Source organism: Gossypium hirsutum, chromosome A07, assembly GCF_007990345.1.
Source record: "Gossypium hirsutum isolate 1008001.06 chromosome A07, Gossypium_hirsutum_v2.1, whole genome shotgun sequence".
NCBI lineage: Eukaryota > Viridiplantae > Streptophyta > Magnoliopsida > Malvales > Malvaceae > Gossypium > Gossypium hirsutum.
Genome location: NC_053430.1, coordinates 18,962,637 through 18,975,672, shown reverse-complemented (window position 1 = coordinate 18,975,672; position 13,036 = coordinate 18,962,637). Strand labels below are relative to the sequence as shown.

Sequence of the window (13,036 nt, the reverse complement as noted above, 5' to 3'; positions counted from 1 at the left end):
TTACAATGCTTCTTCCCTGGATTCCTCGGATTCTCCGTATCACTAGGTAAAGCACCTTATAGTTGGTTCCTGAGTTTAATAGCAAGCTGGCCTATTTGGTTTTCCAGATTTTTCAATGTAGCAGCTTGGCTTTGAATTAAGGCATCATTCTTCACCATGTATGCCTTTAACAAATTTTCTTAAGTCATTGGATGGTTCAACTTGGGTTGGTTTCTAAACTTGTTGGGGAAAACTAGGTGGCTGGGTTGATCTAGGTTGAGTGTAAGTGTTACTGGTTCCAGCCCCTTAATTACTCTAGGAAAAATTTGGGTGGTTTCGCCATGATGGGTTATAGAAATTAGATTGCAGTCCTTTCCTTCCTCGATTTTAGTTCTGGTTACCCATGTAATATACGTATTCTGGGTTCGATGGACATTCTTCAAACAAATGTCCTTACCCACAGTAGACACAGGTTATATTTTTAAATTGATTTGGTGGTTGTGCTGCAAAACTATTAGACCCATTAGTGGTAAAATTTTTAAGCATTGAGGATATTGAGGATGCCTGAGATGCGGGTGAAGTGAGAGCGTCTACTTTATGTATTCAGCAACTCGTCTTCCTGATGCTGCTCCATTGGTTGGCCATTGATATTTGTTGCTGGCAATCCTCTCAATGATTTCATAAACCCCATTATAAGACTTAGAAAGGAGAGCACAATTAGCAGAAGCATGCACTACTATCCTCGTGTGAGCATTGAGACATTATAAAACGTCTCAAGTTGGATGCAATTTGGGATTCCATGATGAGGGCACTTTCGTAGTAATTCTTTGTACCTTTCCCATGCCTCATACAAGGACTCATCATCCATTTGTTGGAAAGTAGTGATCTCGTTCCTCAACTTAACATTCTTGCCAAGCGGGAAATACTTCATGAGAAATATTTCTGCTAACTCTTGCCATGTGGAAATTGAATTTGGTGGTAATGAGTTCAACCAGGCTCGAGCTCTGTCCCTTAGTGAATATGGGAATAGCTTCAATCGTAATGCATCTTCAGGTACTCCGGCTAACTTGAAAGAATTGCTCACCTCCATAAACAGTCTTAAGTGTAGGTAAGGATCTTTGGTAGGCATTCCACTGAATTAACCCACTGTTTGAAGCATCTAGAACATGACTGGCTTCAGTTCGAATTGTTGTGCCTCGATTTCATGTCTCCTAATACCTGGATTAAGGTCATTGAACACTGGCACTACATACTGTCTTAAAGCTCTATCCCTATCATCAGCAATAAGGATAGGATTTTGAATAAGGTTTGCTCCGTTTCCTTGATTCAAATTTTCAAGGTTCATCTCTTCAGTCCTTCTCTGATTCGCTTGTCTTCTTCGCTGTCGAAAAGTTTTTTCTATCTCAGAGTCTATAGGGAGTAAATCGATAATTCGGTCAATACTCATAAACACCTGAAATAATCACAGAAAAATTAATTAAGTTAAAATTTGAACAGAAAAATAAACCAAAATGAAAAACTAACAAATTTACAAATAATACAGTCCCCGGCAACGACGCCAAAAACTTAGAACAACGAAAATGAGCAAGTGTACACAATCACAAGTAATAAGGTGACAAGTAAATGTCGAGTTATCGTACCCACAGGGACTGTGAAAAGAATTATTTATGAATGCTATTTAAAACACTTTGGTAAAGAAAAATATTTTTTTGAAAAGAGTGATTAAAAACTAAGATTTTAAACTAAGTAAACTAAATAAATAAATCTCAAATGCACTATTTCAAAATACGATTTTAATCAAGATGACATAATTGTCTTAGATTAATTACATTTCTTAACTTAGAATTATTAAACTCATGTTTATATTGTTACAAATAAATTCACGGCAACTCGGTAATTTGCTAACTTATGAACATACTCACTTACCAAAATCCATTCATCTCTTGACTATATCCGTATGTCAATTCAATCGGTTAAATAAATCTTAATAGGCAAATATGTTATCGCACATACATACTTATTAAATCGAAATAATCTCTTGTACATATCCCTATGTCAATTCAAACGATTAATTAAATCTAATAAGCACATAAAAGACTATGTGAGGTAACAAGGTATCCCTACCTTGAAACAGTTTAATCACAATAATCTTGCAAGTGATACAAGGCAAATGTATCGTCAGATACCGTTGCTAATTTAACCCTCAGCTACCTTAGATGATTAAACATGCACTGATTAAGTACTGTGTCCATTAATTACAATTTCAATCCGTTTAAATAATTAATTCATTAGCTACCTCACAATTGTAATGCAAGAATAACTTAGTCATGATTTTATTTAATCAAGCATCTTACCGAGGCCTATAACAACATAAATACAATTTTAACAAATTTAGCAAACAAAATGCAATCAACCTAACACGAATTAAATTCAAGCTAAATTGATTAAATTAATCATTCCAACAACATAAATATCCATAGATATGTTCATCACAACAACAACAAAAATTAAAGAGATAGGGAACAAGAATGAAATTTGGTGATAGGGAACAAGAATCAAATTCGGTTTTTTCCGTGGCTTGACTAGTTTGCTCTGTTCTTCCTTCTCCGTTATCCTCGTCGACCAAGGCTACTATAACACTTAATTTCTGCTCCAAATGGCTGAATGCCCCTTTTCGAAGAGGAGAAATCGGCAAAAGAGTAAGGGAATTTGGAATGGAAAAGAAGAGAGAAAGTGGAGAGAAGAGCGAAAAGATGTGAATGCTTGAGATTTGTTGAAATGAGCAGATAATGGGGGGTTTTTATAGGGTGAGAGGGCTACTAAAAATAGCCAAAATCAGTAGCCAAAGAGCCCTCCCTTGGCCGGCCACACAGGTGGCAAGTTTGAAGCTTTCAAACTTGTTATATTAAGGTTGAGGCAAATTTAGAAAGGCACTAAAAGAGGAGGGGTTTGTTTGCAGTTTGACGAAGTCTTCGAAGGTCTTTTTGCAAGCCAATTAATCAGCCAAGTAAGCTGATTGGGTCAGCATGTTGGACGGTTTTGAGCTGCCCATAGCTTGGTTGGTTCGGTTCTCTCGGTTCAGCTCAATTGGACAACCTTTCATAATTATTTAATAATAATTTATTTAACCCAAATTAAATTAAATTAGATTAAAATTAAAATTAATTATATTATGAATTAATGCACATAATTTAGACCGTTTTTAGCTGAAAAATTCATTTGTCTCGATTGTTCAAAAATTGATTCTCGATTTTGTGCTTCTAGTAGTGTCTGCCGAGCCAATTTTCACCCTTGGTGCAAATCTGTTGAAAATGACCAAAATTAATCAGAATTTATTATAAAATTAATTAAAATTCATTATGTTAATAATTTAAGTACAAAATAATTATTTTATAATATTTATATATATATTTACAATAATTTTACTGAAACCGCATGAATTTGAGTTAAAAAGGGCATGAAAAAGTGTGTATTTTTTTGTGTTTCTAGTGGTCCAACTATGTGGCCCTATACCTATACATGATAATCATTGATTCACTTGGAAAAGACACATACCTTTCACCATGGGTCTGGTTGACGTTTCCCACAATCAACTTTGATATGATTCATCTATATCCGGTCCTTCAAAGGCAACTATGCACAAATTAACAATCCATATCAAGATTTTGACAAGATTATTAAAGATTTGGCAAGATCCGTAAAAAATTGATTATTCAAACGAAAGATTAATGTCGAATAGTAGTATTATGAAAATATGAGATCTAATCATCGAAACGAGGTGTACTTACCATTTCTTATCAAAGATATGGATGTTATTGATGACAATTTTAAATCCGATAGAAAACGATTGAACGGGTGATGATTGGATGTAGGAAAGCAAATTAATCAACAACAATACGACGAAAATATGGTGTAAAGAAGAAGAAAAGAAAAAAAAGAAGAAGAAAAGAAATATAAGATGAAGAGAAATTTTACTAGAATTTGAAAATAGACAATCCGAATCAAAATAGGAAAATAATGATTAAATAGCTAGGGTTTGAAAAGCTAGGTATAATGTACAACACATCATCAAGCCTAATTCATTTTTTGTTTAACTTGGACGCTTAACCTTATAAAAATTGGGGCGTGACAAACATTAAATTAATAGTAGGTGGCCTAAAAAAAAACAGTTTTTAGCAACAATGCCTAAAATAAAATTTTCTCCTCTGATGCTCAAAATGAAATTTTATGAAAGTTAGATAACCAATTGTGGAATTAACCCTTCAATTAGTCACCTGATATCGGTTCTTAATTATATAATTAAGACATGTAATTCCTAACCAGTGACTCAATGTTTGAGATAATTAAGGTTGTATGTTTAATTAATTGATGTAGCCGTGTCTATGGCATGCCTAAAATTTTTATTTTGATTGTCAAACCAAGTTCGGTGTTAAAGAATCATTGCTAACATTTTAAAAACCTTATTACAATTGATGACGGCAAATCTTAATTTTTTTTAAAAATTATCATTTTTAATCTTTTGAATATAATATCTAAATATTAGTTTAGATAAACTTAAACCCAATAATTTAAATATTAAAAATTTTAATGTACTGAATTTTTTTTATATTTAATCAAACACGCCCTAAGTTTTATTTTAGCAATGAATTAAATTTGGTAAATGTTATTTTAGATTAAAATATGTTTCAAGTCCTTGTACTTTTCATATAGTTGAAATTTAGTTTTTTTATTTTTATTTTCAAGAATTTAATCTTTTTATTCTTATTTTCAGGAATTTAATCTCTCTATCTTTTAGGTTTAAAAAATTCAAGTCTAATTATTAACTCTATTAACATTCTTTTATTAATTTCGTTGATATGATATTTTGAAATAAAAATAAATAACCACTCGATAGCAATGTAATAAAAAATTGATTTTAAGAAATAAATTTTAAATCTAAAAAGAAAAAAAAACATATTTTATATATGTCAAACTTTACTTATCCTTATTGAATTGTGATTGTCTAAAAAGGAAATTGTGGGGTAGATTCATTGGGTTAAAATTAAGGTTTTGAATTTTAAATCAATGTTGTAGATCTGAAGTGATTTTCTTCTTCCTTTTTCCTTTTACATGAAATACTTACCAGTAAAGATTGCTCCTTTTTCCTAGATGTTTGAGTAATGCTATTTAGATGATTTTGGAAATTGCAGGATTTGATTTTGATTCTTATCTAACTTCCTTCATAATAAAGAAATAATTTTAGTGGAAATTCTGGTAGTTTGGATGCTTTCATGAAATTTTTTAAGAAGAAAAAATATTGTGTAAAAAAATTCAATTAGATTTTATTTTTTAAATTTTATACGTCCTAATTTTTTTAATATTATTTTTTATGACAACATAGCACACTCATGTTTTAACACCATTACAAAAATAGGTAAAATATGTGATGGAATATAAACAGTTGAAAGTAAGAACATAGAAAAATAGATGTTAAAAATGAAAAAATTTAAATTATTATTCTTGAATATAATTTTTTATAAATGGGCATTCAAAAAAATCTGAAAATTAAAATTTTACACTAAAATTGTAAGTTTTTGAATTAATATAATTGTAAATTTAATTTTTGGTCCTCTTAAAATTTATAATTCAATTCTAAATGATAAATTTATGAATTAACCCTTTAAAAAGTGTAAAATTTTAAATCCATACAATCATAAAATTATGTTTTAATCTCTTTAAAAATTTATAATTTAATATTGATGAAAAGAAAATGTCTTGCCTTCACTGATAGAAAAAAAATTGTTTGATGATAACCCAATAGCAAGAAAAAGGGTTAGTCGGCTAAGGATTAAGGTTGATGTGCATTATATTTGAAAAACATGTAACGATGAAAGTAAAATAGAATTATTATTATTATGATAAAATCTTAAATAGCTTTCTCCAAGGTTAACTTGAAATTTTGTATTTCTTGGTGCTCCCAAGTCAAAAAGAGTTTAGAGATTTAAAAAAAGCACTGTGGAGTATGGTGCAGGCAAGGCAGTGATTCAACCACACAGCAAACAACCTACCTCTAGATGTAGTTAGATGGCCAAGATTGTGAACATTAAATCCATAAATATCACCTCTTCAGAATTATCCTATGAAGAGAAATTGTATATTGTATGAAAATGGTAAGATTTAGAGTTTGTGTTTACATTCTCTAATTAGTCAATCACTTATAAATATAGTAGGTCAGTTTGCTAGTTAATTATTTAATTTAATTGTTCAGTTAATTATTCATTATTTGTAATAATTGAATATATTGAAATGGTTACACCTTCAACAAAGAAAATTTTGATTACTTCAATGGTAATGAATGGTTTAATTTTATTTCTTTAATTTTAATATTTCTTGTAGAGCTGACAAAATAGGTCCGACCTCGAAAGTCCGCCCATGTCGATCTGAGCTTGTAACAATCTAAATTCGAACTTCAAAATATCCGAGTCCTAGAAAGTCTGAACTCGAGAAAATTCGAGTCTAAGCTGACTTGAGCTTGAGAAAGCTTGAGCTAAAAATAATCCAAGACCGACCCGAGACCCGTTTTGAGCTTGAGACTGATCCAAGCTTAAGCCCAAAATATATTCGATCTAAAACCCAAAGAAAAAGATGTTATGAAAATATATTTTAAATATTATATAATTATATTAAGATTTTATAAATAACAATGTCTTTATGTTAAATTGTAAACTAAAATGAACTATTAAAAATTTAATTATGAAATATAAAATAATTTTAATGTATATATAATAAATATTTAAATTTAATGATTATATAAAATATACAATGATGTAATATATTAATTTAATGATATGAAAATTCAAATTAAGCCTAAACATCTTACCTATCAAATTTATTAAACTTTTAGTTAATAAAAAATCAAATTTGTATAGACTCATTGTACCCATAATACATATGAAAAATGAACACAAAAGCTTCTTAAAACAAATTTTCTTTATATTTTTAGTATATTTGTATAATTTATAATTTTTAGTATTTTAATTTTTTTAATATATGATATGTAGCATGCCACGTCAATATATTTGTCCAAGTAACATGTCATGTAGTAGCTTCTCATTGATTTTGTTAGTTGTATAAGTGTTTATTATAAGTCAAATCAATTAATGACGATTTTCATTATCAAAACGGTCTATTTGATTTTTTTTTTGACATTCTTAAGAGTTTAATTGTTTTTTTACTAAAGTATTTTTTTTAGCCTTAAGCTTAAATATAATAAATATTTCTCAATATTAAAAATTTAATAACAAAAAAAATTATTCAAATATTAATTTAGTAATATAATAAAAAATAAATATTATTTTTTCAATTTAAAATATTTTCCAAACTAGTGCCTTATATATATTTTAGATAATAATTCAAATAATATATATATCATAGAACCATAAATTTTACATGCAAATAAACAAAAATATTATATACAAATTCAAATATGTATTATATAATAATATTAATTGTATTTATAGAATTCTTATTTATTATATAATCATAAACATTATATATAACAATTACTTTAACTACTTTTTAGTTGAGTTATATACAATATTTCTATTTAAAAAAAACTTAAATAAAAAATTTCTCCTTTTCATAAAACAGATTTGTATTGTGTTATTGTTATTTATAAATAAAATTAATTATCACATTTGAAATATAATTTATAAAATATAAAAATATTTGAATTTTTTTAAATCTGTCTAACTAAACTGATATAATTTAAAAAATTTAAACTCAAAAAAATTTTAAATCTAACAAAATCTGAACTCGAAAATATCCAAACTCGAGTTAATTTAATCTAAAATTTATCTGCCCGCCCAAAACCCGTAGGTTTGCGACCTCTAATTACTTGTCATCCGGCATGCGTTTCCAAATGTGAAAAAGTTATGAATTTACTCATGGGCTTGCTTATAAAAGATCCATCCCGTTGCTTAATTTTTACTATAAAATATATATAAACTACCTAGTTAGCTTGCTTATATATAAACTACCTAGTTACTTACTTAATTTTTTAGGATAATTTTATTTTCGTCACTCAAAATGAAATTTTTATAATTTCATCATCAAACTTTCAAGGCGTTTTTATTTTAGTCACCTAAGCATTAAATCTTTGACGATGATTAATTGCACACGTCATATCATGTTTACATTATCGTTTTGGCCATCCAACTTTTAGGTCAGTTTTATTTTCATCACACCAAAAAAATCCTTTTAAGTACTACTCAGAGTAAAAAAAAGGTAAAAACTGAAATGATACATTAAAAAATTGTCAAATTGTACTTGCTTACTTCCTTACGGACATCAAAATCAATTAAATAAATTATTGAAAAATTTTATGCCTTAATAGTGTCAACCGATTTATTACTATAGTATTGATAATAATTAATTTAATTTCCTTCTAAAATTTAAATTTTATTTTATGTTTCTAAATTAAAATAAACTCAAATAACTCATCTTTAATTAGTTGTCTATGAAACATAAATTTCTTTTGATTTTATGTTGAATCTTCCATGCTAAGCTAAAAGTAAAAAAAAAATCTTGCAATTAATTTAACTAATTAATTTTATCTTCTATGCCAAACAAAACTCATATTTTTTTCATTACTCCTTTATCCTTGCAAGGATTTATTCATTGCTTTTAGCTTAGCATGAAATATTTGAGATTATATAATCCAAAGACAATTAAGTTTCATAGGCAATTATTAAATATAAGCTATTTGAGATGATTTCGTTAAGGATAATTTGAAAATATAAAATAAAGTTTTAAAATTTAGAAGGAAATTAAATTAATTATTTTTTATATTGTAGTAACAAACCGGTTGACATTATCAAGAGATAATTCTTTTCAATAATTTATTTTGATGTTTTGAATAAAATTTCAATATTAAAAAAAGAAAATTAGAATTTTTTCAATGGGATAAAAAAGTACAATTAAATGTTTTTTTTGTATATTATTTTGGTTTCTAACGCTTATTCATTTTAATTCTTAATTTTTTTACCCAAAATTCATACTTACAAAAAAGAAAAAAAAGGGGAATTTTTTGGACGACCAAAATGAATGCGGCCTGAATGTTGGGTGACCAAAATGAAAATGTAAAAATGATGTGATGTGTACAATTAAATGTGTTAAAGATTTAACACTTGAGTGACTAAAATAAAAGCGGCTTAAAAATTAGATAACCAACTAAGATAATTTTCCCTAAAGAAAATAAAACTGGTCGAAAATTTTTCAGTGGAGAAGTCCATAAGTTGATAGGTAGCTTCTTCTTCAGGTTGGTACATAAAAATTGCATTCTCTCTTTTATTTACTCTAGTAATTAAAATCTCTTTTATGAGGGGGATTGCATTAAGATCATGGTTGTGTTCTTTTCAGATTTACTGCTCCAGCTTCTTGGAACCTTCAGTGTAAACAAGCTTTTTGTTTATTATTTTTGGTTTCCTTACTTGTTCTTCAAGCTAAACTTCAATTAGTGGTCTTAGAATTTGTTCCCTGCACTCTGAAAAAAGTAGAATTTGTTGGTTTTGATTCCCCAAAAAACAGAACAATTTATTAACTTTTGTTTTACTGGAATTTCTACTCTCTTTTCCTGATAATTCACTTCCATTCCATGCTAAGTTGGTCTGGCCAATGAAATCATTCTTTTCAAACCCTTTTAGCATTCTGGAAAATCGCCATTGATGGATGGATGTTTGCATGTACTTTTGTTGTACCCAAAAGTTACACATCCACTAATTTTATAATATTCAATAGGCTTATATATAAAATTCACTGTTAAATGATGTTGCTACTTTTTCTATATAGCTTTGGACTAAATATATAAGATGAGAAAATGGTATAATTTAAGTGAGAATTTACTTATTAAGTCTATTGAAAATTTTGGCACTTTGATCGTGTTTGATTTTAGCCCGCAAATACAACACACATGTTACATGCATTGTTGAATATAATAACTATAAATTATATTAGGATTTAAGCACATTGCTTGTTTAGGAACTATTTTTGAAATTCGAATTAAATTTAAATTTTTTTTTATATTTTATGTTCGGAGTTTATGACTGCTCCGCTTAATAATATGGTCTTCAACATTTTGAATTTATATTTTTCATATTTTTCTTTACTATTGCATCTAGTCAAAAGTGTTAATATCAAATTTAAGATTGATAAAAAGTTAATTTATTTTCTTTGTGTGTTGTTATGCTTAATTTTTACTTTATAATTAGTATAGATTCAGAGAGTTGGAAGATAGATTAATTAGAGTAATTATGATAAAATTAGAAAAACCCTGAAAAGGAATTGTGTGTGTGATTGGAAGATGAAATTTTCTTTCAATAAACAAATAGACATTTCCATACTTTGAAAGCTTTTGCAAATACACTGAATAATCTTTTTAACCTTTTTCACTTTTTCTGTTGCAAGGAAGCATTAATATCTCGAGGGTAATTCCAATTAGGTGGATTTGTTAGCATAAATATCAAATTCTAAGTTCACATCTATATAAAGGTTAGAAAGGAGTGGAGATAAAGCAACCATTGGTCACCTATCTCATCCTAGATACATGATTTGAAACAATGGAGTTGAAAAGGGAGTATGTTAATGGAATGAATGAGCAAGGTGATTTTGATCCGAGTTCACCTCCTCCATTCCGGATTGCGGATATCCGAGCTGCCATACCGAAGCAGTGTTGGATCAAGAATCCATGGAGGTCAATGAGTTATGTTTTTAGGGATGTCAGTGTGGTTTTTGCATTAGCAGCAGCTGCAGTCTACTGCAATAATTGGCTGTTTTGGCCAATCTACTGGTTTGCCCAAGGAACCATGTTTTGGGCTGTCTTTGTCCTTGGACATGATTGGTAATAGTACACTTCATTTCCTTTTTCTTGTTTTTAGTATAACTCTTTATCTTAGTTTTGGATTTGCAGTGGCCATGGAAGCTTTTCAGACAATGCTATTTTGAATAGTGTGGTGGGACATATCTTACATTCTTCAGTTCTTGTTCCTTACCATGGATGGTGAGTTCAATCAGGTAAATATTTGTTCTTTATTTTGTATGCTTGCAACTACATAACAGAATCTGAAAATCTTACAGGAGAATAAGCCATAGAACTCATCATCAGAACCACGGAAATGTCGAAAATGATGAGTCATGGGTTCCGGTAAAACATTTTCGACCTTATTTTTCTTATAATTCATCCATGCTATATATATCAAGTTGCAGACTAACCCTTCATGCTTTTGGTTTTTAATCTCAGTTGCCTGAGAATATTTACAAGAAACTCGACACCAGTACGCGATTACTGCGATTCACCGTCCCCTTTCCCCTATTTGCATTCCCCGTGTATTTGGTGAGAAAGCTTGTTTTGTTTTAGTCGACAAAAAGATTAACATAATGGCTGGTAAGGAGTTAAATTTGGCTATCTTTTGTTTTCATTACAGTGGTATAGAAGCCCAGGCAAAGAAGGATCTCATTTCAACCCTTACAGCAACTTGTTTAGCCCCCAAGAGAGGAAACTTGTGATGATATCCACTGCCTGTTGGTCTACAATGGCTATTATACTTGCCTACGTATCCTTTACAGTTGGTCCATCCCACATGTTTAAGCTCTATGGCATTCCCTACTTGGTACGTCAAGCTGTGTGATTCACTTGCGCTAAGTTTCGATCCATCAAGCTGAGCCATTTTATTCTGGTTTCGTAGATTTTCGTGATATGGCTAGATTTAGTGACTTACCTACATCACCATGGCCATGAGCAGAAACTACCTTGGTACCGTGGCAAGGTACCTACAATTTAACTTTGTATGTACGCATTTGAGAGTAAAAAGTTGTTCAAACTTGAGAGGTTTGTTCATTTACATGACAGGAATGGAGTTATCTGAGAGGAGGGCTTACAACAGTGGATCGTGATTATGGTTTATTCAATAATATCCACCATGACATTGGCACACATGTCATCCATCATCTCTTCCCTCAAATCCCTCATTATCACTTAGTGGAAGCTGTAAGCAAAATATTCTTTAGAAACAATTAAACCGATTGATTTCATAAGATAAAATGAAGGGTGTTTTCTGGGTTTTGCAGACTAAAGCGGCAAAACCGGTGATAGGAAAATTCTACCGGGAGCCGAAGAAATCAGGGGCTGTTCCATTTCATTTGATCAATAATTTAATCACAAGCCTCGCACAAGATCATTACGTCAGCAATAGTGGAGATATAGTGTTTTATCGGACTGATCTAAACCTGTTTAAGTTGCTTTCCCTTGCCAAATCTGAATGATACAATAACTAAGATTAAGGGCCATAATTTGTTCATTTCTCACTTGTTTTCAATGTTGTAATTTTAATTTTTAATTATTTTTTAAATAATATGTTTTTAATTATTATAATTAATTTTTTAGTTCATTATTCAAATTATTGAAAATAATTCAAATATATTAACAAAATTTCAATTAATAATTAAAGAATTTATACCATAGCAAAAACTGACTATATTGTAGATCAATAATTTTTTAATAATATTAAAAATTTTCATATCATATTCAAGGTATAATATAATATAAATAATGCAAAACAATATTGTTCAAAATAATAATTAATAAATATAATTAAAATATATCAATATTTTGATAATTTAGATATAATGTTAATAAAAAACCTTAATCATCATTAAAGCATATTTGTACAAATTATAATTTTTTATGAGTCATAAAAAAATTGATATATTGTAAATTAAAATCTTGTTCAATTTTCATAAATTTTTTATAGTTAATTAATAGACTATAATACACATATAATATAACATTTTAAATTATATAAATGTATTATTTATAAGCTTTCATATATGAAATATAAACTTACTTATTATAGAAATAATTAAATTTTGTTATTTAAAGTTAAAGTACTACATTTTTTTTACTTTTTTGGTTGATGGAAACAAAATAATATAAAATAAAGTATTTCAATAAAAAAATTAAGTGTTTACTTATTTATTATTATATAAATTCATTTAATAAAAATCTTTTAATAGAATCAAAATT

At 28.7% G+C, this 13,036-nt stretch overlaps 1 protein-coding gene and 1 non-coding gene across 2 annotated transcripts; both read left to right on the top strand.

Annotated features, from left to right (window-relative positions):
• The first annotated feature begins 773 nt into the window (after nt 1-773).
• Nucleotides 774-880, top strand: LOC121203968 (small nucleolar RNA R71). The gene has a single exon (XR_005898899.1). It is a non-coding gene; the product is annotated as a small nucleolar RNA R71 (small nucleolar RNA).
• A 9,694-nt stretch (nt 881-10,574) lies between these two features.
• On the top strand, nt 10,575-12,276 carry LOC107940880 (acyl-lipid omega-3 desaturase (cytochrome b5), endoplasmic reticulum-like). The gene is made up of 8 exons (NM_001327444.1): nt 10,575-10,855; nt 10,925-11,014; nt 11,092-11,158; nt 11,255-11,347; nt 11,439-11,624; nt 11,700-11,780; nt 11,864-12,001; nt 12,082-12,276. The coding sequence occupies exons 1-8, from the start codon at nt 10,575-10,577 to the stop codon at nt 12,274-12,276; spliced, it is 1,131 nt and encodes a 376-aa protein (NP_001314373.1).
• The last annotated feature ends 760 nt before the right edge of the window (nt 12,277-13,036 follow it).